This window comes from Myxocyprinus asiaticus, chromosome 37 (assembly GCF_019703515.2).
Source record: "Myxocyprinus asiaticus isolate MX2 ecotype Aquarium Trade chromosome 37, UBuf_Myxa_2, whole genome shotgun sequence".
Taxonomy (NCBI): domain Eukaryota; kingdom Metazoa; phylum Chordata; class Actinopteri; order Cypriniformes; family Catostomidae; genus Myxocyprinus; species Myxocyprinus asiaticus.
Window position 1 is genome coordinate 22,987,659 of NC_059380.1, and position 25,099 is coordinate 23,012,757.

Genomic DNA, 25,099 nt, shown 5'->3' on the forward strand with positions numbered 1-25,099 from the left:
TAACAATACAATACAATACTGTAGCCCATGATATTTTCAACCATGGTTGGCATGTGAACTCTTAAAATGGACAAAAACAAAACTACAATAAAGAGTCAGACATTGGTTACATATAAGTGTGGCGAAAAGGACAATCCTTCACGCAAATGCACTGTTCATGTAAGCAAATACCTGTGTGTCAGCTGGTCATTTTCGAAGACCATTTTAATTGATTAATTATAGAGACCTAAGACAGGTCCTCAATAATGAATGATGCTGGTTTAAAGCATCTTGAATATTTTACATCCTGTGGGTGGGATTGCATTGTAGTATTAGTTCTCCGAGGCGTCAATCAAAGCGTACTGTGGGTTCTGACCCCGCCCCCTCTGTGCATCACAAGTGTTGTGACGTCAAAGTGTCTGCAGGTGTTGGAAGAGGCGCAGTATTGGCGTAAGTGACGCTTAAAACGGCTTTTACGGTAAGAAAACAGTGTGTTTTAAATATTCCTGCAATAAATAAATCGGAATCTGTGCTTTATGTGCGCATTTATCACAGGGAATGCTGAGAAAATGAGCTGATAGCAAAAAGAATAACCTTCATGTGTCATGGACAATCGCGCATCCTATGCTTCTATTTATACTCCCTATGAAAGGCGCATCTGCCACATTAATTCTTAGCGTTGCATGGCTCGGATTCAAACGATTATTTGCCGCTTTTATAGCAAAATAAGAATAATTATTCAAGATCGCTGTATTCTTTACCATCGTACCACTAGATGGTGAATCAAGTGAAAATATCCTCCGCAACCGTGTTGCGTGTACATGTGCTGCTTCCTATTATGTAAGGATGCTCGGATATGGATCTTGTATTATAAGATTCATTTAAATTGCCATTGCTGATTAAATTTAGGCATTGGATCTCATAGAATCATTCATGGCATCATGATTGCACATCTTAGATCATGATCTGAGATCATCTTAGATGTCATCCAATCATGATGCCATATATTTATCTAATGTAGGAGATTTATATACTGTCCCTTTCTCCAAAATTCAGCAAAGCTGCTATTATTGAGTCTTTTATGTCCGTGTTTTGAAAGGTGTCATTGATTTTTCCCTGCTGGAGTCTGGACAACCACATTAACGCGTTTTGGCCCAGTATATTGGGATGCTTCGTTTATAATGTTATATCTGCATAAAAACAACATGCATTTTAAATAGGATTCAAAGCTCTTGGATAAAGCAGTTCTGACCACACAGTGGCCAATGCTGTCAGTCTTGATTATCCGGATCATTTGAATCTAATGGAAGTGAAAAGCGCTCTCTAGAGCAGAGCCTGAGCTTTTTTTTTTTTTTTTAGTCTCTGCTGCAGAAACCCTTTTTTCTTTGACATTATGACTCTAAAGATGCGCTCAGTCCCCCTCCTAAGGCAGTCTAATGGTTCGGTTTTTCTAAGGCTGAGAGAGCAGCTGGCCTGTGTGGCCCTAAAACTTTGCCTCTATTTTTAGTTTGCTGAAGCCCCTGTTATCAGCAGACATGCTGACTGTAGGATGCTTTTGTGCTCTGTGAATCTTTCAGACACACCAGACGAGGTGTGCTGAATCGCAGATCAGTTTGCAGGGTCTCTTGAGGAGACGTGTTACTTTCTGTTTGTGCTGTGTCTTGTGGAAGTTATTGGCTAGGTAGACTCTTTCAAAAGCATTAGATAAAACGTAGCAGGGGTACAACGGGGCTGCACACAAGGAAAATTAGCTTTTTGTCTGGTAACAAGGTGGATCAAGATTGCAAATATATATATATATATATATATATATATATATATATTAGGGGCAAGGGGCATTTTAGACCACACATGGGGTAAAAGGCCCCCAGGGGGCTTATAGAGATATCGTGTAGATATAGGGGCTTTACTTATAGGTCAAAATTTGTAAACTTAAGCAAATCGTTTTGAGACATCAAGATGCTTTATTTGGGGGGTGGGGGGTGGTGGTATCAAAGATCACGCTTATTCAAAAGAACCAGTATAGATAAGGGTGCAGCATTCCCTGTTCATTTCAAGCACATTTGGTATTCCAAATAACTCAAGTATTCTATAAGCAAAGAAGTGATTAGATCATGTCACTGTGAGCCCAACTTGAACATTCTACATATCAAATTTATTCTCCCCACTTGAGAAAAACCAAGTTTTATGCAACAGGGGGGCTTTTTATGCCAAATACAATCCTTTCACTTATTGGACAGTAAATTAAAAACTTTTGATTGAATCACCTTGACCAAAACTAAAAATGACATAAGTATTTTGTCTCAAAACAAATGCAGTAATTTCATGGATTTTCATTAGCAACATTTAAAAAATGATTAAATATTAGATCAATTACCTTAAAATCAACCTTTAAACATTGCACGCAATGTACTCATGGATTAGCAAAATTTTGTATTGTATAGTAAAACTGGTGTTTTAGACAGTGCTGTGGTAGTTTTTGTTGCTATTTAGTGTTTTAGGAGAAAATATAACCAAAAGTGCCGTTTACCCCCATTGTACCCTATGTTGGAGATTTTTTTGTGTACCTATTGGACAGGTTAAGAATGTCCTATTTCCCCTAAAACCATCCAATCTGTTCTCTTCCGACTTTCAATCCAGTGATCATGTTTCTAGAGTTGGGGAACTTGAGTCCGAGTCATGAGTCCAATTTGAATGGACTTGGACTTGTCACGGACTCGGATGCATTTTTACTCGGACTTGACTTGGACTCAAGCCTTTGGGACTTGGGATTTTTTTCCGAGTTCATTACATCTGTGATGCAATGAAAAAAAAATAACAAAACAGAAATTCATTAACAAATCTCTGTCTACATGCAGCTGTAATAGCCCCTGAGGTCGTAGACGTAGCCAGAGTTGTTTCACTGTTTAAGCAAACACACGCACACTCATATGCACGTGCACAGGCACACTCATCAGTTAACCAATACGCTTAAAAGTATAACATGGACTACTGAGGTGGCTGGCACGATGAAAACTTAAAGACAGGTATATATCCAATGTAATAGAACTAAACAAGGCAGTTTAGAACGGCATGGGACCTGACAACTGGTAAAATTGCGTGTGGTGTTTGTGCAGCCAAGACGGTGCTTGCATTGCGGTTTCATCTTGCTTAAAAACATAAAATCAAGAACTTCACTGAGTCAAATCACCCACATCATGTCTCTCACAGTTGACTAAAAACAGCATATCAAAATAAAAATACATAAAAATAGTATTAATATTGGATATTAAGTCTTTTTAGGTGTAACGTATCTACACATGCAGGCTTCTGTAGTCTCTTGTGGTCCACGCAGTGTTGTCAGCTTGAACTGATCATAATAGCTTGATGAATCAACTGTGTAACTTTTTAAATAGTCGGGGGAAAAAGCATTATTGCTAAATTAGACAGCAACTCTAAACAGATAAACAGCACCTATTTATTATTGATTGACTATTTTCAAAGCATTGACGAGCTGCTTAAAATACGTTCTTTTACAGCATTTGTCCACCATTCATAAAATTCAACCATGCACAATAAAAAATTAGGATATTTTGGGCAGTGAAATATTTTGTTTATAATTTAATTATAGACTATAAAATAAATGTATTATTCGATGACATAGTTTGTGTATGAAGCTAAACTTCATGTTACGAGATGAATTTAGTTGGTTATGATGTTTTTATTTTACATTTTTATTTTATTTTATTTTTATTGTAAACCACTGGGTAACTTATGCACGTCTGTTTTTTGCCTACATCTCTGACACATTTGAAGGACAATTCTGTTAAATGAATGACTCAGAATTGTTATTCTCCATGTTTTTGCAGTTAAAAAAGAGCTCAATTAAATTTTCTTTGGTTGGTATTTAAAGATTTCAGACTGATTGCAGACCAACGCAGCTGCTGCTTAAGCAAATATCAATTATTATTATTTTTTTATCTTCTGCGGCAGCTGCTGCGAGACGCACACTGACGCATCAGGGATTTAGGTTAACAAGCAGCACACAAAACTGCCCTGCATTGTGCTGTTTCCCACAAATTAACTAGAAAATCATGTCTGTGACGACATGGCCCTAATATTATCAATGGGCTTTTCCAGTGTTTTTGGATGTAGCATTTGCAGTCAAATCATGAGATGTAACTTCACAGCGAGTACTAATTACTACTGTGTTGACTCATTTGTATGTACTGTATTCATACTGTATGTACTCTATCGGCAGATAGAGAAAAAAGAATCAGAAAGGAATCTCAGTAGACTATTATTTATTTAGTTTAAATAAAACTAAATTACATTGAATTGACACATTGAAAATGAAGTAGAAATAAAAACTATATTAAAATTCGAAACATAATAACCTTGGTTGTAATGACTAATGCAGCTTTCACTTTTAGTCTATGTTTGAGTGGAGGGCAAAAAGCAACAAATAACTGAAATGTCAGCAGAACACAATAAGAATTGTGTTGAAGGACAGTTTTGTCTTCATACTCCTAAAGCATTTGCTTTCATTCTGAAACCACTTTGAAGTTTGTTCATCAGGATACTGATCATAAAATATATATGAAAGGCAACAGAGGTGTTTTTGTTACATTTATATTGACAAACTGTTTTTCTTAGTTGTGAAGTATAAAATAAGCTTAAAATATTGATGTTGAGTTTACGGTTACAATTTGAATTCAGATTCATGAACAGATTCATTCGGACTCGGCCTGTTATGGACTCGGTCTTGAGTCAGATTCGATTGTTTAAAGACTCGGACTCGACTAAGGTGGACTCAAACCCAACACTGCATGTTTTCTTGAAACTGAATAGGATGCTAATTTGCCAACATCTCAAATCTGTCTTTTGTGTTGAGTTTTGTTTTGTTTTGTTTTTTCTGACACAGTATTGAAAATGCTTGAGATGGAAGCCCTTCACTTTATGATGAACAGAACTCTTCAAGGATTTAATCAAATTTTATGTAAAAAAAAAAAAAAATGTTAAAAATAATGACTGGTCTTACTAATGGTTATTTCATCACACTGAAAATAGAAGGTCAAGTCAGCATTGCTTTGTGGGGATACACAACCCAGAGCAGTGTGCTCTGTTGTATTATGTACGTGTAGTATGCAGTAGTTCATCTGGGTTTTCCATACATACAGAAATTGTGTATACAATTCATTTATACATACAATACACTGCATATGTTGGTTGTATGCTATTCTGAACATAGCCAGTGTCTGTTTGTGTACGTGCATGTTCCTTACCTCTACTCTCCAAGTAGAATTTGAGACGACTCGTTTAGAGAGATGAACACCAGTCTGATTAGACATTTTACCTACAGAATTGGCTTAATTAATTGGTGAAAAAAAAAATCTGAGAATTATATGGATACAAAAATATTTGTATTGGGAAAGACTGAAATCTCCAAAGCTGTTGGTCAAGATTACGCTCCAAATGCATGTTTCAAATCAGGCATAAAATCTAACAACACTGGTATCATAAACTGCACTTCTTAAGCTCAAATCTCACAAATATATTTATTTTTTAGGCTGGTTTAGCTAATGCAGGTGCGTGTTCTAGAGTAAACAAACAGGCAATTGGCTCTTTTTATTGTTATGTGGCACTTCCATTTTTGCAGCCTCCATATTGAGAGTTACGATGCCTCTTTCAAAAAAGCATTTTGCTTTTTGAACTGTAACCTGGGAGCTGCCATACGTATTGCTATGATTTCTCCCATTCATATATATATATATACACATGCTCCATATACGGTGGCAAGAAAAAGTATGTGAACCCTTTGGAATTAGTTGGTTTTCTGCATTAATTGGTCATAAAATATGGTCTCATCAAAGTGACATGTACAAACACAGTGTGCTTAAGCTAACAACACACAAACAATTATAATTTTTGTGGCTTAATTGAACACATCCCATGCTGTGGAAAAAGTAAGCAAACCCTTGGATTTAAAAAGGAGGTCAATCCTCCTTTATCAACAATAACTTTAACCAAGTGTTTCCGGTAGCTGCAGATTAGACCTGCACAACATTCAGAAGGAATTTTGGACAATACTTCCAAACAGAACTGCTTTAGTTCAGCACATATTCTTAGAATGTCTGGTGTGAACGGCTCTCTTGAGGTCATTCCATAGCATCTCTATTGGGTTAAGTTCTGGGTTCTGACTTGGCCACTTCTCACTTTCTCAAGTGGAATTACTTTGATGTTATGATCACTGTCCTGCTGCATCACCCAACTTCTACTGAGCTTCAGCTAGCGCACTGCCGCCCTGACATTATCCTGGGATATCTTGGTAAACTTTATTCCCTCGATGATGGCAAGCAGTCCAGGCCCCAAGGCAGAAAAGCAGCCCCAATTCATGATGCTCCCTCTACTGTACTTCACCTTATGCGGTGCCCTTTTTACGTGATACGTAGTGCTGCGTGTTCTTCCCAGACAATTTAACCTTAGATTCATCAGTCCACAAAACATTTTCCTAGTTGCGTTTTGGAGTGTCAAGGTGGTCAAAGGTTGGCAAACTTCAGATGCACAGCAATGTTTTTGTTGGAAAGCAGCAGCCTCTTTCACCATGTAATGTTTTCCATATAGTAGACTCATGAACAGAGATGTTAACCAGTTCCAATGATTCCTTTAAGTCTTTAGCTGTAACTATAGTGTCTTTTTTACCTCACTGAGCATTCTGTGGTGTGCCTTTTGAATCATCTTGGATGGATGGCCACTTCAAGGGAGAGTAGCTACAGTACTAAATTGCCTCTATTTACAGACAATGTGTCTAACTGTGGACAGGTGAATATCTAAGCTCTTCGAGATAACTTTGTTAGTAACCTTTCCAGCTGCAACAATTCTTGATCGTAGGTCTTGCTCTTTTTTTTTTTTTTTTTTTTTTTTTTTTTTTTAAGCGAGGCATGGTCCACATCAGCAAATGCTTCTTGTAAATAGCAAACTCAAAATGTTTGAGTACTTTTTATAAGTCAGAGTAGCTGTAACCCACACCTCCAATCTAGTTTCATTAATTGGATACCAGGTTAGCCAACTCCTAACTATATTAGCTTTTGTTGATGTCATACCTAGGGGTTCACATACTTTTTCCAGCCTACACTGTAAATGTTTAAATGATGTATTAAATATATACAAGAACAATACAATTATTTGTGTGTTATTAGTTCAAACAGATTGTGTTTGTTCATTATTGTAACTTAGATGAAGATCAGACTAGATTTGAAGACAAATTTATACATAAATATATATATAATTTCTTTTTCTTTTTGTTATTAACACTTTTATTGATTCTTGTATAAAAAACAGAATAAGCAAAATGTATATATATACTGTATGTGTGTGTTTATATATATATATATATACTGTATATATATATGTGTATATATATATATATATATATATATATATATATATATATATATATATATATATATATGTATGTGTATATATATATATATATATATATATATATATATATATATATATATATATATATACAGTTGTGCTCAAAAGTTTGCATATCCTGGCAGAAATTGTGAAATTTTGGCATTGATCATGCAAAAGTGATCATATGAAGCCATTTATTACCTCATAGTTGTTTGGCTCCTTTTTAAATCATAATGATAACAGAAATCACCCAAATGGCCCTGATCAAAAGTTTACATTCCCTTGAATGTTTGGCCTTGTTACAGACACACAAGGTGACACACACAGGTTTAAATGGCAATTAAAGGTTAATTTCCCACACCTGTGGCTTTTTAAATTGCAATTAGTGTCTGTGTATAAATAGTCAATGAGTTTGTTAGCTCTCACGTGGATGCACTGAGCAGGCTAGATACTGAGCCATGGGGAGCAGAAAAGAACTGTCAAAAGACCTGCGTAACAAGGTATTGGAACTTTATAAAGATGGAAAAGGATATAAAAAGATATCCAAAGCCTTGAAAATGCCAGTCAGTACTGCTCAATCACTTATTAAGAAGTGGAAAATTCGGGGATCTCTTGATACCAAGCCAAGGTCAGGTAGACCAAGAAAGATTTCAGCCACAACTGCCAGACGAATTGTTCAGGATACAAAGAAAAACCCACTGGTAACCTCAGGAGAAATACAGGCTGCTCTGGAAAAGACGGTGTGGTTGTTTCAAGGAGCACAATACGACGATACTTGAACAAAAATGAGCTGCATGGATGAGTTGCCAGAAAGAAGCCAATGCCACAAAAAAGCCCGGTTACAATTTGCCCGACAACACCTTGACACGCCTCACAGCTTCTGGCACACTGTAATTTGGAGTGACGAGACCAAAATAGAGCTTTATGGTCACAACCATAAGCGCTATGTTTGGAGAGGGGTCAACAAGTATTATGCTCCTTGAAACAACCACACTGTCTTTTTCCAGAGCAGCCTGTAACTGAGGTTACCTGTGGGTTTTTCTTTGTATCCTGAACAATTCTTCTGGCAGTTGTGGATGAAATCTTTCTTGGTCTGTCTGACCTCGGCATCAAGAGATCCCCGAATTTTGCACTTCTTAATAAGTGATTGAACAGTACTGACTGGCATTTTCAAGGCTTTGGATATATTTTTATATCCTTTTCCATCTTTATAAAGTTCCATTATCTTGTTACGGACAATTTTTTTCTGCTCCCCATGGCTCAGTATCTAGCCTGCTCAGTGCATCCATGTGAGAGCTAACAAACTCATTGACTATTTATACACAGACAATAATTGCAATTTAAAAAGCCACAGGTGTGGGAAATGAATCTTTAATTGCCATTTAAACCTCTGTGTGTCACCTTGTGTGTCTGTAACAAGGCCAAACATTCAAGAGTATGTAAACTTTTGATCAGGGCCATTCGGGTGATTTCTGTTATGATTATGATTTAAAAAGGAGCCAAACAACTATGTGATTAATAAATGGCTTCATATGATCACTATCCTTAAATAAAAGACAGTTGTTTTTTTTTTTTTTGCATGATCAGTCATATTAACTGTGTGTATATATATGTATGTATATATATGTGTGTGTGTGTGTGTGTGTGTGTGTGTATATATACACACACACACACACACACGTGTGTGTATATATATATATATACACACGTGTGTGTGTGTGTGTGTGTGTGTGTGTGTGTGTGTGTGTGTATATATATATATATACAGAATCAACTTTAACCCCCATTATTTCCCCCTCCTCAACCCCACCCTGTCCCTCAACAAACATCCCTGTGGTCTAAGCCTAAATTATACAATGCACACATACACTATATTGCCAAAAGTATTCGCTCACCCATCCAAATAATTGAATTCAGGTGTTCCCATCACTTCCATGGCCACAGGTGTATAAAATGAAGCACCTAGGCATGTAGACTGCTTCTACAAACATTTGTGAAAGAATGGGCCGCTCTCAGGAGCTCAGTGAATTCCAGCATGGTACTGTGATAGGATGCCACCTGTGCAACAAGTCCAGTCGTGAAATTTCCTCGCTACTAAATATTCCACAGTCAACTGTCAGTGGTATTATAACAAAGTGGAAGCGATTGGGAATGACAGCAACTCAGGCCACGTAAAATGACAGAGCGGGGTCAGCGGATGCTGAGGCACATAGTGCGCAGAGGTCGGCAACTTTCTGCAGAGTCAATCGCTACAGACCTCCAAAGTTCATGTGGCCTTCAGATTAGCTCAAGAACAGTGCGTAGAGAGCTTCATGGAATGGGTTTCCATGGCGAGCAGCTGCATCCAAGCCATACATCACCAAGTGCAATGCAAAGCGTCGGATGCAGTGGTGTAAAGCACGCCGCCACTGGACTCTAGAGCAGTGGAGACGCGTTCTCTGGAGTGACGAATCACGCTTCTCCATCTGGCAATCTGATGGACGAGTCTGGGTTTGGCGGTTGCCAGGAGAACGGTACTTGTCTGACTGCATTGTGCCAACTGTGAAGTTTGGTGGAGGAGGGATTATGGTGTGGGGTTGTTTTTCAGGAGCTGGGCTTGGCCCCTTAGTTCCAGTGAAAGGAACTCTGAATGCTTCAGCATACCAAGAGATTTTGGACAATTCCATGCTCCCAACTTTGTGGGAACAGTTTGGGGATGGCCCCTTCCTGTTCTAACATGACTGCGCACCAGTGCACAAAGCAAGGTCCATAAAGACATGGAAGAGTGAGTTTGGTGTGGAAGAACTTGACTGGCCTGTACAGAGTCCTGACCTCAACCCGATAGAGCACCTTTGGGATAAATTTGAGTGAAGACTGTGAGCCAGGCCTTCTTGTCCAACATCAGTGTCTGACCTCACAAATGCGCTTCTGGAAGAATGGTCAAAAATTCCCATAAACACACTCCTAAACCTTGTGGAAAGCCTTCCCATAATAGTTGAAGCTGTTATAGCTGCAAAGGGTGGGCCGACATCATATTAAACCCTATGGATTAAGAATGGGATGTCACTTAAGTTCATATGCGTCTAAAGGCAGGTGAGCGAATACTTTTGGCAATAGAGTGTATAAACAAACAACAAATATTTGAGAAAATCAAAAATATAAAAATCAACAAACAAAGAGAAAAGAAAGAATTCCACATATAACAGAAACCACAATTACTACCACAGTTTTGCCTCTCTCCACGTGGTCCTCACCGACAGCCTTCAGATAGGACAAATACCTGTCCCATTTCTTGCCATATGTATATAATCTGCCAAGCTGCTTATATGACATCTTTTAAAATGCCACCACCCTGCCCAATTCGGTAAACCATTTTTGAAAAGAGGGAGCGCCAAATGACTTCCATCCTCTAAGAATTATCTGTCTGCCAATATTTACACTAATTTGGACCCAGATTTTTGTATATTTGTCACCTACTTTAATAACTGCCCCATCACCCAATATACATAGTGTGGGGCAGAATGAAATTTGAGTACCTAAAACCTCACAGATAATATTCTGGACTGTTTCCCAAACCCGTAAATTTCCAAAATTTACCTATCAAACAGCATCAAGTGAGATGGCAGCAATTGGGGTCTGAGCATTCGCTACTGACCACATAATATTTATAAAATGTCTAATATTATCAGAAGAACTACGACCACAAATAAACCCCACTTGATCTATATGCATAATAGATGTAATTACTCTGCTTAATTGATTAGCCAGTATTTTAGACAATATTTTTACATCTACCTGGATAGGGAAGTAGGACGATAATGTTTACATTAATTTGGGTCTTTATCTTTTTTAAATGAGACTGATCATGGCTTGCATCATGGTTGGCAGTAGTTCACCTTTTTAATGACTTTGTGTAAACTTATAAGTGGAGTTCTGTGATCAAAATAATTCTGCGGCAAAACCATCTGGCCCCGGTGCCCCTGTTGGCAAGGCTTTAATTACCTCATCAAGCTCCTCCAAAGTAATATCTGAGTCAAGAAAGTATTTTTGATCACTCATCAATTTAGGGAGTTCTAATGGCTCTACGAATTTGCTAATATCCTTATCGGTAGACATAGACATGGAGCTATAAAGATTGAAATAGAATTCTTAAAAGGCTTTATTAATATCTGTGACAGAAGTAAATATATTGCCTCCAGAAGACTTCACTGAAGGAATGGTGGAAAAAAACTCTCTCTGTTTTATGTATCTGGCAAGAGTTTAACTGCTTTATCCCCTGACTCAAAGTATGCCTCTCTTGCTCTGAGTGACCAAAACTCTACCTTCTGTGACAAAGAAGTATTGTACCTATACTTTAGCTGAGTCAACTCTCTAAGACCATTGGATGACATTTGGCGCTTCAGCTCTGTTTCAGCACTTTTAAAACTCTTTTCCAATTCCATTAATTCCTGTGCTTTGATCTTTTTAATGAATGAGGCATATTGTGTGATCTGCCCCCTAAAAACTGCCTTAAGCGCCTCCCATGCCACACCCACAGAGGACACTGAGGACCAATTAGTTTCTACATGAACATTGACTTCTGTCTTTAACATTTGTTGAAATGCTGGGTCCTGTAGATGGATGTATTAAAGCACCATCTATATGATTTTCTTTTCTCTATATGCGGAAACATCTCTAAACACACCAAAGCATGATCTGAAATTAAATATTCCCAACTGAGTAGTCAGTGGCAGATGACTTAGTGACTTAGATATATATATAAAAAATCTGTTCTAGAGTAAATCTTATGAAGTGATGAAAAAAGGTGTAGTCTCTCCCAGATGGATTCAGAAGTCTCCAAATGTCTGTAAGACCAAGATTTTTACACATCCTCTGTAGTGTCAGTGTTGCTGTAAAGGGTCTACACACCTTTGTATCACTATGATCAAGGACTGGATCCATTAAAAGATTGACATTTCCACCCAAAACTATATCATGAAGGATCCCAGCTGCTTGTAACTTTCCCTCAAGATCTATAAAAAAGTTCTGATCATAGACTTTGAATGCATAAATATTAGCCAAAATAAGATTTTGCCCCTGTATTTCAGCCAAAACAATAATTACTTTTCATAAATTATCATTGATCTGTTTGAGACATTTAAATTCATATACACCGATCAGCCACAACATTAAAACCGCCCCCTCGTGCTGCCAAACAGCTTTGACCCGTCGAGGCATGGACTCCACAAGACCTCTGAATGTGTCCTGTGGTATCTGGCACTAGGACGTTAGCAGCAGATCCTTTAAGACCTGTAAGTTGCGAGGTGGGGCCTCCATAGATCGCACTTGTTGGTCCAGCACATCCCATAGATGCTCAATCAGATTGAGATCTGGGGAATTTGGAGGCCAAGTCAACACCTTGAACTCTTTGTCATGTTCCTCAAACCATTTCTAAACAATTTTTGCAGTATGGCAGGGCACATTATCCTGCTGAAAGAGGGCACTGCCATCAGGGAATACCTTTGCCATGAAGGAGTGTACGTGGTCTGCAACAATCTTTAGGTAGGTGGTACGTGTCAAAGTTACATCCATATGAATGCCAGGACCCAAGGTTTCACAGCAGAACATTGACCAGGGCATCACACTGCCTCCGCCGGCCTGCCTTCTTCCCATAGTGAATCCTGCTGCCATCTCTTCCCCAGGTAAATGGTGCGTACCCGGCCGTCCACATTATCTAAAATAAAACATGATTCGTTCTTCCGTTGCTCCATGGTCTAGTTCTGACACTCACGTGCCAATTGTAGGTGCTTTTGGCGGTGGACAGAGGTCAGCATGAGCAGTCTGACCGTCTGCAGCTACGCAGCCCCATATGCAGCTAGCTGCGATGCACTGTTTGTGTGACACCTTTCTATCATGGCCAGAATTAAGTTTTTCAGCAATTTGTGCTATAGCAGCTCTTCTGTGGGATCAGACCAGACAGGCTAGCCTTCGCTCCCCACGCACATCAGTGAGCCTTGGTCGCCCATGACCCTGTCGCCGGTTCACCAGTTGTCCTTCCTTGAACCACTTTTGGTAGGCACTAACCACTGCATACCGGGAACACCCTACAAGACCTGCCATTTTGGAGATGCTCTGACCCAGTCGTCTAGCCATCACAATTTGGCCCTTGTCAAAGTCACTCAGATCCTTACGCTTGCCCATTTTTCCTGCTTCCAACACGTGAAATTCAAGAACTGACTGTTCACTTGCTGCCTAATGTATATCCCACCCCTTGACAGGTGCCATTGTAACGAGATAATACATGATATTCACTTCACCTCTCAGTGGTTTTAATGTTGTGGCTGATCAGTGTGTGTGTATGTGTAATATATATATATATATATATATATATATCATATTTGTTTTCTTTCCCCTTAACATAAACTGTGCCATTAAACTGTACATAAATTTGTGCAATAATAATAATAATAATAATAATAAAAAAATAGGTCCCAGTAAACAATAACATCGAACCCACAAAGTGAACGAATGCACAAAGTCAAAAAAGGGAGAAAAAAAATAAAAAAGAGAGTGAGGCAGGAGCCAGTGGGCAGACAACAACAAACCCTCTCAGGCTGCATCAGTAAAATGCACGATGTTTAGTTTGTATTGTTGATCGAGTGCAGGCAAAATTACCCACTCACACCACTGATTTAGTGAAGGCCATAGCTTGTCATAAGCATGTAAATTGCGTCCATCCTTGGTGTCAGTTCTTAGCTCTTCAGGATAAAGCAGTACAAGCTTACCTTCTGTTAGTGCAGTAATTTTTTACACTCTTTGAAACCGTCCTGCTTCGCTTGTGTCACTCTAGCAAAGTCCGGAAAAACCATGATGTTGTGGTCCTCCCAGCACAACTTGCCTTTGTTCCTCGCCGCTTGTAGAACAAAGTCTCTGTCAGCCAACCACAAGAATCTTGCCAGGATAGATCTGGGTCTGTCACCCATCCTGGGAAGCTGACCAAGAGCTCTTTGTGTGTGCTCTCGAGCCGGCGGCTGACTACCACCCCTGGAGTCACCAAATTGGCCCCCGTTGCTAGGGAGGGTAGAGTCACATGGGGTAACCTCCTCGTGGTTGCTATAATGTGTGGTTCTCGCTCTCGTGGGGGCACGTGGTGAGTTGTGCGTGGATGCCGCGGAGAATAGCGTGGGCCTCCACACGTGCTATGTCTCCGTGGTAACGCTCTGAACAAGCCATGTGATAAGATGTGCGGATTGACGGTCTCAGACGTGAAGGCAACTGAGATTCATTCCAAATTGCCCCCCCCCCCCCAAAAAAAAACATCTCTGCATGGGCAGGGGTCATTATGGTATGTAGCAAGATGACGGCAAGCCCAGAAATCATCCAAAGGCATTGACTGCCCCTCCCATAAATGCTGGGCTGTAAACACATGCTATTAAATGTAGAGGCTTGCAGATGTTTGTTTTTTTTATATGGTACCGCATTGTATTGATGCTACTACTAAACTTCAAAGTCCTATTTTACAATTTGCATCTGAACACTTCATCTTGATAAAATGGTCCCACAGGGCATGCTGCATTCCTTGTCATTCAGACTGAGAGGAAGACATGACCTATAGTCGAACAAATTGTTAACGCCGGTTAATCGGTTAACAGTATCTACATCCCTAGATCATATTAAGCAAACCTTCCATCGAAGTGCCTCAAAACAGCCTTTTTCAATGTGAAATGCACACACTTTAGCATTTTCTTTATTTTAAAGCTAAATGTGTCTGTCAGACATCCATAAGATCTGATTATCATTATTTGCTTCATTCGAATCTCTTTTCCATGCTTTAAGTCATCATGACATGTATTGCATGGAAGCTCATGTTACGTTTGTCCTCTAAACCTCTTAAACTTCCTGCCCTGCTGACTTTTAATATCCTGCCTAATACTTGCCTTTCAGAAAAGATCATTATTAATCTTACTAATCAGTTCACTGATGCTAACAGCAGCTCATATGAGCTTTACACGGCCAGTAGAAAGAGTCACAATTTTGCACAGTTCAATGGAAGTAAAGGACAGTGTTTTATATTCTGAGGGACCTGTGGCAAATATTGATCTGAAACCAAAAGAAAATGTCAGATTAATGCCAAAGCCTGGCAGCTGATGAAACATTTCTTTTACTCCAGTCTTTGGAAGGATGTTTTTTTCTTTTTTTGCCTGACTGATTTTCAGTAGCAGGTGACTCAACCACCACTATTAGGTAACTGGTCTCAAGGAATGAGTGATGAACAGAGAGAATTATATGTCCCCTGTTGATTGTGACAGATTGGATGAAGACTCACTGTGCCTCAAGTAAATCATTCGTGAAATCAGTCCACTTGCAGGGATAGGCATTTTGAGTAATTTTCGAGTAAGTACTGCTAATAAATAACACTTAATAAACCTACATTAAATGTATCATTTGTTTTATTCACAAATGTTACAAGGAACAGTTTCGAAATAACTTCAGCATGAGTGACTCCAGTCAGGCTTCCTAAGCAACCAATTGGCCCGGTTGCTAGGGTGGGTAGAGTCACGTTGGGTTAACCTCCTCGTGGTTGCTATAATGTGGTTCTTCTTCAAAAAAAGGTAACTTCAGCAAACTATGCTTTTCTTTTAGAAAATAAATTAAATGAACAATATACCTTAACAAAAATGGAAAACAAAAAATATTTTAAAATAACAGCAAAAACATTTGCTCTCACGGAGCTTACAAAAATGTGAGTCTACATAAAGGCTATCACATTTTTATCATTTCACATGTTATTTTTCAGAAAAAAAACAAGTGGTGAACGATGGCTTTTTATAAATGGGGTGATTGCGCTCAGCCCGTGTTTAGAGATTTAACGCACATACACATACTGGTCTGATAAGCTCTGAGTTCCACGTATCTTTCCCCCATAAAAGAAAATCCTTGTCCATATTTTGCATTACTCCAACAAGAACCGAATACAAATACAGTAGAATTCAATAAGAACCAAAGTATTACAAGTATTGCCTTGTAATATAATTGGCTTTGCGTTTTAGAAAGACAGACACCATTATATCTTCTCTCATCCAACACCTTGATGACACACATCCACAGCACCCCCCAGTGGACTCAATTGTAACTGCATGATTTGGTGAAAGAGCCAGAGCATAACTAAACAATACCTAGCTTTACAGTGTCACTGTTGTGTAAAAGAAATATCATGTCATGCTGTTATACAGAATAGACTATCAGCTTGGCCATGATTACCCATGACTAAATCACAGCTGTGCTGTGTACAACATCATGTTCAGCATCACGGCTGCGAGTGTGATTATTGCTTAATTATTTTACACAATATTTACTTAATGCACATTTTGTTGTCAAAAATCTTTATCTACTGAATATTGGGTGGAATGACAGTATATACCATGCACCAGTAGAAATGTTCCAACTGGTTGAGATTTTGCTCTATTGTTTATACTGTAGATATATTTGCATTGCTATTAATGGGCAGAACTACCTTAGGTTATTTACACATGAGAACAATGAAGAAGAAATCTGTAATAACGTGACAAGACAGAGTGTGACGTGTCCCAAACAAATCAAGTAAGAACTTATTACGAGGTGTTGCTTGGCACCACACAGCACGAAGCTATTTACAGTTGCCACATTGCAACTAACCAAATTAATGTAGAATTCAGTTGATGTTCATCCAAACAGAATTTACCATCAGAGCCTTGTTTTATAAAATGAGTTGTACTGTTTACAAGTAGCAAATTAAAAGAGAAAATAATCAAATGAGATGAAGTACATTACATTTGTAAAGTGTTCAGTTCACTGGATTATCTAAAAATAGGCATTACCATGTAGTTGTTAAAATATGAACAATTATTTTAACCAACGTAATGTACTTAAATTAACTTCATTTAAAGTCAATAACTGTGTGGGGCCTGGGTAGCTCTGCGAGTAAAGACACTGACTACCACCCCTGGAGTTGCGAGTTCGAATCCAGGGTGTGCTGAGTGTCTCCAGCCAGGTCTCCTAAGCAACCAAATTGGCCCGGTTGCTAGAGAGGGTAGAGTCACATGGGGTAACCTCCTCGTGGTTGCTATAATGTGTGGTTCTTGCTCTCGGTGGGGCGCGTGGTGAGTTGTGCATGGATGCCGCAGAGAATAGCGTGAAGCCTCCACACGCGCTACGTCTCCGCGGTAACGCGCTCATCAAGCCACGTGATAAAATGCGCAGATTGACGTCTCGGACACGGAGGCAACTGAGATTCATCCTCCAAAAAGAAATAACTGTGATCTGATTACAATAATTTAAATTGAAATGCGTTACACTACTTTTTTTTTTTAACTATAAAGTTATTTGATCACAGTAAATAATTACTTTGTCATCAGATTACACCAAAACTGATTATTGGTTTCTAAATGTCTCTTGGATTTCGATGGTTTAATGAATGTGTCCGCTAATAATTCAGCCAAGCAAGCAAAGTTATTGTCTGATGCTGATAATGTTAAAATGCCAAATGTCAGCCTGGCCTATCACTACCTAGGAAATAGGTTGTCAAGCATCTATAATAATTCTCTCTCTCTAAACCCTTTAGATGGCTTCAGCGACAGATAACCGTTATGGACAAAAGGAGTCTTCCGACCAGAACTTTGATTACATGTTCAAAATCCTGATCATCGGGAACAGCAGTGTTGGGAAGACCAGCTTTTTGTTCCGTTATGCAGACGACTCCTTCACGCCAGCGTTTGTCAGCACAGTAGGGATCGACTTCAAGGTGAAAACCGTCTACAGGAATGACAAGAGGATAAAGCTGCAGATCTGGGTGAGAAACTATTTTCCATCTGTATTGAGAGCTTTTGATTGATTGGGTCCAGCCTTACAGCATTAATGGAATGTTTACTTGTCACATATACAGTATATGACAGTTTAGCGGTGTGTTGTGGCCATTTTAATTAAGAAAGACATCGATAGTGGCTTAATGTATTGATTTTTTGGATCCGTTTCTGAATATACAACTCGAGCAGAAAACCATGACAGTTTTTGGGATTCTAGCTGTTCCTGTATGGAAAGTTGATTATCTTTCAATTTTAGCTCTATAGTAGACAATCAATTAAAATTATACTAGTTTCTAAACTCTCCCTTTATTGATATTGTCTCATTCCAGACCCATAAATCTCAGGAACAGAGCTGTGGGTTAATGCAGTGGTTGTCAGCTGGTTTTGCATTACATTAGACATCAAATGGCGCCTCAACACAGTTTCAGTATTGTTTATTGTACAAAATCTCTTTAAGGTCTAGCATTACAATGTACCAATTGGTTTATGATGGCAGTGTTAGGTTAGTTACTTAAAAATAGTAATTCACTACAAATGGGTAATTACTTTTCTAAAAGTTGTAACCATATTACATTACTGATTACTTCATGGAAAACAATCATATTACTAATTTCTTTTAATTTACTTTCTAAAACACTTTTCACAGAAAGGTTTTTGTTTTTCCATTCAGTGAATTGAAAATAATGTCTATATTTCCTCCTTGTTTATGGTTGTTGTCCCTTTAGCTGTCACAGAAACACAAACAGTCATATAAGGTTCCATTCGTTAACAATAATGAATGCATTAGGTATCATGAACAAACAATTAGCAATATATATTTTTACAGCATTTATTTAGCATTTTATATATCTTTGTTAATGTTAGTTAATAAAAATACATTTGTTCATTGTTAGTTCATGTTAACTAATGCTGTTAATTAATGTTAACAAATGGAATCTCATTGTAAAGTGTTAATAATTCAAGTTTTAAATCTATTTTAAATACATATTATTTTAGAAATATGCAGGGACTAAAAATGGTTAAAGGGCCAAAAATGAAAACCAAAAACGAACAAAAGTTTTTGCAGAACCTAAATGAAAACGAGAATAAAGGCCATTTCAATTGTGCTGGAGTGAAAACGTTATTTTTAAACGCTGTTAACAGGTTAATAACCGGTTAATTTCGCTCAGATTAATTTTTTAATGAAACCAAAGACTAAATGGTTCATTACAGTAAACTTTCAGGAACAACACCACTTCCTGTAGCTCAAAAAATGGGGCATCACTCGATTTAGTTAAACATGATAGTCAGGTGCTTTGAATGTGAAGGAAACTGCTGCATCACACATTTCTTTGTCTTAATGCTTGTCGTTGTGGATGTAGCCTTCCGTGACATCCTGAAGACCTTTTTGGCAATTATATAAAATTACTAAATATACATGCACGATTAATCCAGATGCAAGAAAAATATCAAGGTAAAAAGTACATTTCTCAGTTGTTTCCAAGTCTTCACTGAATTATTGTTAGATGAGATGCATTAATACAGATTTGATGCTGTTGGGTTCTGACCGAGAAGCAGATCTGTAATTAAAACAAATAATTAAAATAAAGAAATTAAACAAATATTGAATCATTTTAAAAATTGGCCCACATAATATGGTTTAGTCCAAACCTGCCCTTGCAGTGTGTGCATGCATGCAGGAAAGAGAGATTTTGGCTACTAATTGATTTTAGATGGCCAGATGTATATTTGAAATATTTGCAATATTTTTGGCAATATTTTTAGTATTAAGAATACATTTATTGTATGCTTGTTATAATTTCTATGCTGATAATTCCATCCAACACTGATTACTGGTTTCTAAATGTCCCTTGAATTTCGATGGGAAATGTGGCATTCACAGAACAAAACAATATAGTAGTTGGCACAAAGCATGTTGATCTTCGTTGCACACAAACCTATATTTAATATAGTCTGGGTCATATTGTCTTTTATCTTGCATAGTTTTCTTCATGTTTTTTGAAGGAAAGTGCTTGACATGCAACCTCAGATGAAACTGTGCCAATGGCTATTTGATGTCAATGACTAAAGATATGGGAAGCATTTTCTCCTCTATTTTTAAAGATCAAAGTAGAAAAGTCTGTTTATTTTGCTATCCTATACACATTTTAATGGTTAGTTGCATTTTATTATTTGCTTTTTTTTTTTTTGACCTGCGGCCCACCAGCTGAGAAACACTGGGTTAATGGGCAAGGACCTGTGTGAACACAAGGTGTCTTTTGTAGCAAGCAAGCTTGACATATAGAAATGTACTCTGACCCAAGCAAAAAAAAAAAAAAAACAAGTACCTAATAGAGAGTAACATTTCAGAAATGAAATTAATAAAATGTAAATACAAATCCTTAATGATTAGATTTAATCTAGAGCTAAATAATTTAGATCAACCAATGCAGTCCACTGTCTACAGTAAGAGACAAACAGTAGCCAGTATGGTGGGGTAGGTTTGCTGATTGCCAAATGAGTAACCAATCAGAATTGCTCATGATGTGTCAGGACCCCCTCCCAACAGCTCAAATTTCCCTCTGGTGGAAGACAACCCTCCCCCACCCCACAGAGCAGCATAGACCCAACCGTATCCATTCACACTGGAGAAAAGCTCTCTCTGAATTTACTAAAGATAAATTACACTGTTCCAGGTCATAGTCTGTTGTCCAAAAATACGTGAAAATGTGGCTGTGTTAGGAATACTAGCTGACTACTTACTGAATACTGTGCAGAATATACTGTATACTGCCTACTATTTTTTTTATAACTGATATGTGAAGCAGAACACTTTATGCCTCAATTAATGTTTCAGACAGTTGTACACTGCATTGTCACGTGGCATCATCACATCGTTATCATCTTAGAAATATATATATATATATATATATATATATATCACACACACACACACACACACACACACACACACACACACACACACTGGCAGCCAAAAGTTTGGAATAATGTACAGATTTTGCTGTTTCGGAAGGAAATTGGTACTTTAATTCACCAAAGTGGCATTCAACTGATCATAAAGTATAGTCAGGACATTACTGATGTAAAAAACAGCACCATTTCTATTTGAAAAAAGTAATTTTTGATCAAATCTAGACAGTCCCCATTTCAAATCAAATCAAATCAAATCACTTTATTGTCACACAGCCATATACACAAGTGCAATGGTGTGTGAAATTCTTGGGTGCAGTTCCGATCAACATAGCAGTCGTGACAGTGATGAGACATATACCAATTTACAATAACATCAAATTAACACAACACAATTTAAACAATTTGATATACACATAATTACACTCAACAGTATACAAATAATAACACACTGTAGAGTATACAATACGCACTATATAGATACACATTATTCAATCAAAATAAAAAAATAAAAATATATAAAAAAGTGTGTATATATATATATATATATATATATATATATAGAATGTACAGTATTGTACTGTATTGACATTCAGGCTGTCGGTTGATAGTCAGTTGTTAAGAGAGACCATAATATAATAATAATAATATAATTTATGACAGTCCGGTGTGAGATATAGGAGTAAGGGTAATAAAGTGCAGTGCTGATGTATTTTGATCGTGGGAGATCAAGAGTTCAAAAGTCTGATTGCTTGGGGGAAGATGCTAATTTCCAGCAGCCATCAATCCAATACCTTATCCTTGAGTAATTGGTACTACAAAATCACTTGCCGTTATATTAAACACTGCTGAAAGCTATTTGGTTCATTAAATGAAGCTTAGCATTGTCTTTGTTTTAGAGTTGCCACAGTATGCAATAGACTGGCATGTCTTAAGGTCAATATTAGGTCAAAAATGGCAAAAAAGAAAGCGCTTTCTCTATAAACTCCTCAGTCAATCATTGTTTTGGGGAATGAAGGCTATACAATGCTTGAAATTGCCAAAAATCTGAAGATTTCATACAAAGGTATACACCTACAGTCTTCAAAGACAAAGGACAACTGGCTCTAACAAGGACAGAAAGAGATGTGGAAGGCCAGATGTACAACTAAACAAGAGGATAAGTACATCAGAGTCTCTAGTTTGAGAAATAGACGCCTCATGTCCTCAGACAGCTTCATTGAATTCTACCTGCTCAACCAGGGCCGTTTCTAGGCAAAGCTGGGAGGGTGCCAAAGAGGAGGCCCCCCCACACCTCAGTAGGGATCTCGCCTAGGGCGCCAGAATGGTCTGAAACGGTACTGCGCTCAACAACAGTTTCATGTACAAAAGTAAAGAGAAGACTCAGGGGTGCAGGCCTTATGGGAAGAATTTAAAATAAAATAAAAAAAATAAAAAAATGTTAGAGTGGACAAAGAAACAGACATTGGACAACCGATAATTGTAAAAGAGTGTTATGGATCTTAACCACATTGAGCTTTTGTGGGATCAGCTAGACTGTAAGGTGTGTGAGAAGTGCCCGACAAGACAGGCAAGTGCTACAGGAAGTGTGGGGTGAAATGTCACCTGAGTATCTGGACAAACTGACAGCTAGAATGCCAAGGATCTGTATAGCTGTCATTGCTGCACATGGAGGATTTTTTGATGAGAACACTTTGAAGTAGTTAAAGAAGTTCTGATTTTTTTTTAATTTTTTTTTTTTCAAATTGTAATAGTAATTTTTCACATTATTAATGTCCTGACTATACATTGTGATCAGTTGAATGCCACTTTGGTGAATAAAAGTACCAATTTCTTTCCATAAGAGCAGAATCTGTACATTATTCCAAACTTTTGGCCACCAGTGTATATTTATCCAATTAAATGTGTAAAAGTATCTTTTTGGCAGTCTGATCAAATGAGACAGTAAAGTGATGTTCAAAATTGTGGCTAATATTACGTCAAGTTCATTTATTACGCTGGAAATTGAAGGCCATGTTAAGCACATTTCATTGTGGGATACAGCATTCCATGCAGTGTGCTGCACATTTATTTTTGTACTCAGGATGGGCAATATATAGAATATTTATGATATATGTGCAATGATTTTGCACTGAGAAATGACCTCTCAGAGTTTGTGCTTATTTAGACAACCTGCTTTTTTATTATTGAACTGTTGGTAATGATATGAATACTAGGGGAGTAAAATTTGCACTGTCATTGACAACGCTGATCCTATGTAGGGTCGCAGGAAGTAAACTCGGCAGCATAAACGTTCTTAATTTAAAGGGATCTAAAGTATCATTACAATATCATTACAATATCATACTCATGACTCACATTAAGACAGATTTATTTTTTCAGGTTTAACTTCAGTAGCAAAAATGCTATTAGAGTTGGTTTATTGCTTTAAATCAGTTAAAAGTGTCCATTTAATTTAATTCGATTCAAAATTCTGATTCAACGATTAATTTGTGTCATCACTCAAAAATGTTCATGGACCTCTCTGTATGGCATTTTTCACATATTAAAATATTTTAGTAGAAATATGTCAGTAAATAAAGCTGTTTATTAAGTATACTATGTTTTATTATATTGGTGTGTGTACAGTCATGTGAAAAAATTAGGACACCCCATGAAATATTTAGTTATTTTTTAGGAAATATGGACATATCAATATTTGATCTTCTTTCAAACAATATCTATGGATAAAGGTGATGTAACTGAACCAAAAACAATGAAATTTTAACCATGATATAATTTAGTTAACAAAAAATTTACAAAGATGCCAATTCCTACTGAGGAAAAAGTTAGGACACCCTATGCCCTAATAGCTGGTATTGCCCCCTTTGGCTGAAATAACCTCAATAAGACGTTTCCTATAACTGTCTACCAGTCTCTGACATCGACTGGGAGAAAGTTTTTCCCACTCCTCCATGCAGAATTTTTTCAGCTGTGTGATGTTTGAGGGGTTTCTTGCATGCACAGCCCATTTCAAATCACCCCACAGCATCTCAATAGGATTAAGACCCAGGCTTCGACTTGGCCATTCCAGAACTCTCCATTTCTTTCTTTTGAGCCATTGCTTGGTGGATTTACTGGGATGTTTTGGGTCATTGTCATGTTGCATAGTCCACATCTGCTTCAGCTTGAATTTTTGGACAGATGGTCTTACATTTTCCTCAAGCACCCTCTGATACAATGAAGACTTCATAGTGGATTCTATGATATTGAGCTGGCCAGGCCCTGCTGTAGCAAAGCAGCCCCAAACCATGACATTTCCACCCCCATGCTTCACAGTTGGTATGAGGTTCTTGTGCTCAAATGCTGTCTTTGGTTTGCGCTACACATGTCTTCTGTTACTGTGCCCAAACAATTCAACTTTGGATTCATCTGTCCAAAGCACATTGTTCCAGAAGTCCTGGTCTTTGTCTAGGTGTTCTCTGGCAAACTTTAGTCTTGCCCTGATGTTTTTTTTTTTTTTTTTTTTGACAGCAAGGGTTTCCTCCTTGCACACCTCCCATGCAAATCAAACTTGTTCAGTCTCTTTCTTATGGTAGATGCATTAACTTTGACATCAGCTGTGACAAGAGCTACCTGTAGGTCCCGAGATGACATTTTAGGATTATTGGAGACTTCTTTAAGCATCTTGCGGTCTGCTCTTGGGCTGAACTTGCTAGGACGGCCTGACCTGGGCATGTTGGCAGTACATGTTCTCCACTTGTATATTATTTTCCGGACAATGGAATGGCAGATTTCAAATTGTTTGGAGATTTTTTTAAATCCCTTCCCAGACTCATATGCATCTACAACCTTCTTTCTGAATGCCTCAGAGAGCTCTTTTGATCTCACCATGGTGATTTCACTTACTTCAATAATCAAGAGCAAACCAAACTAAATGTCTGAGGTTTAAATAAGACAGGCTCCTCCACAATCCTGTCTAACAATGTTCTAATCTTTTGCACCTGATGTGGCGCACCTGATGCTAATTT

At 37.8% G+C, this 25,099-nt stretch overlaps 1 protein-coding gene across 1 annotated transcript in view; it reads left to right on the top strand.

The window, feature by feature from the left end:
• The first annotated feature begins 373 nt into the window (after positions 1-373).
• Positions 374-25,099, top strand: part of LOC127427679 (ras-related protein Rab-3A-like) — a 33,002-nt gene continuing 8,276 nt past the window's right edge. The window contains exons 1-2 of the mRNA XM_051675410.1: positions 374-457; positions 17,939-18,166. Coding sequence (XP_051531370.1) covers positions 17,939-18,166 — 228 coding nt within the window. The 5' untranslated portion in view covers positions 374-457. The remainder of the gene's footprint in view (positions 458-17,938; positions 18,167-25,099) is intronic.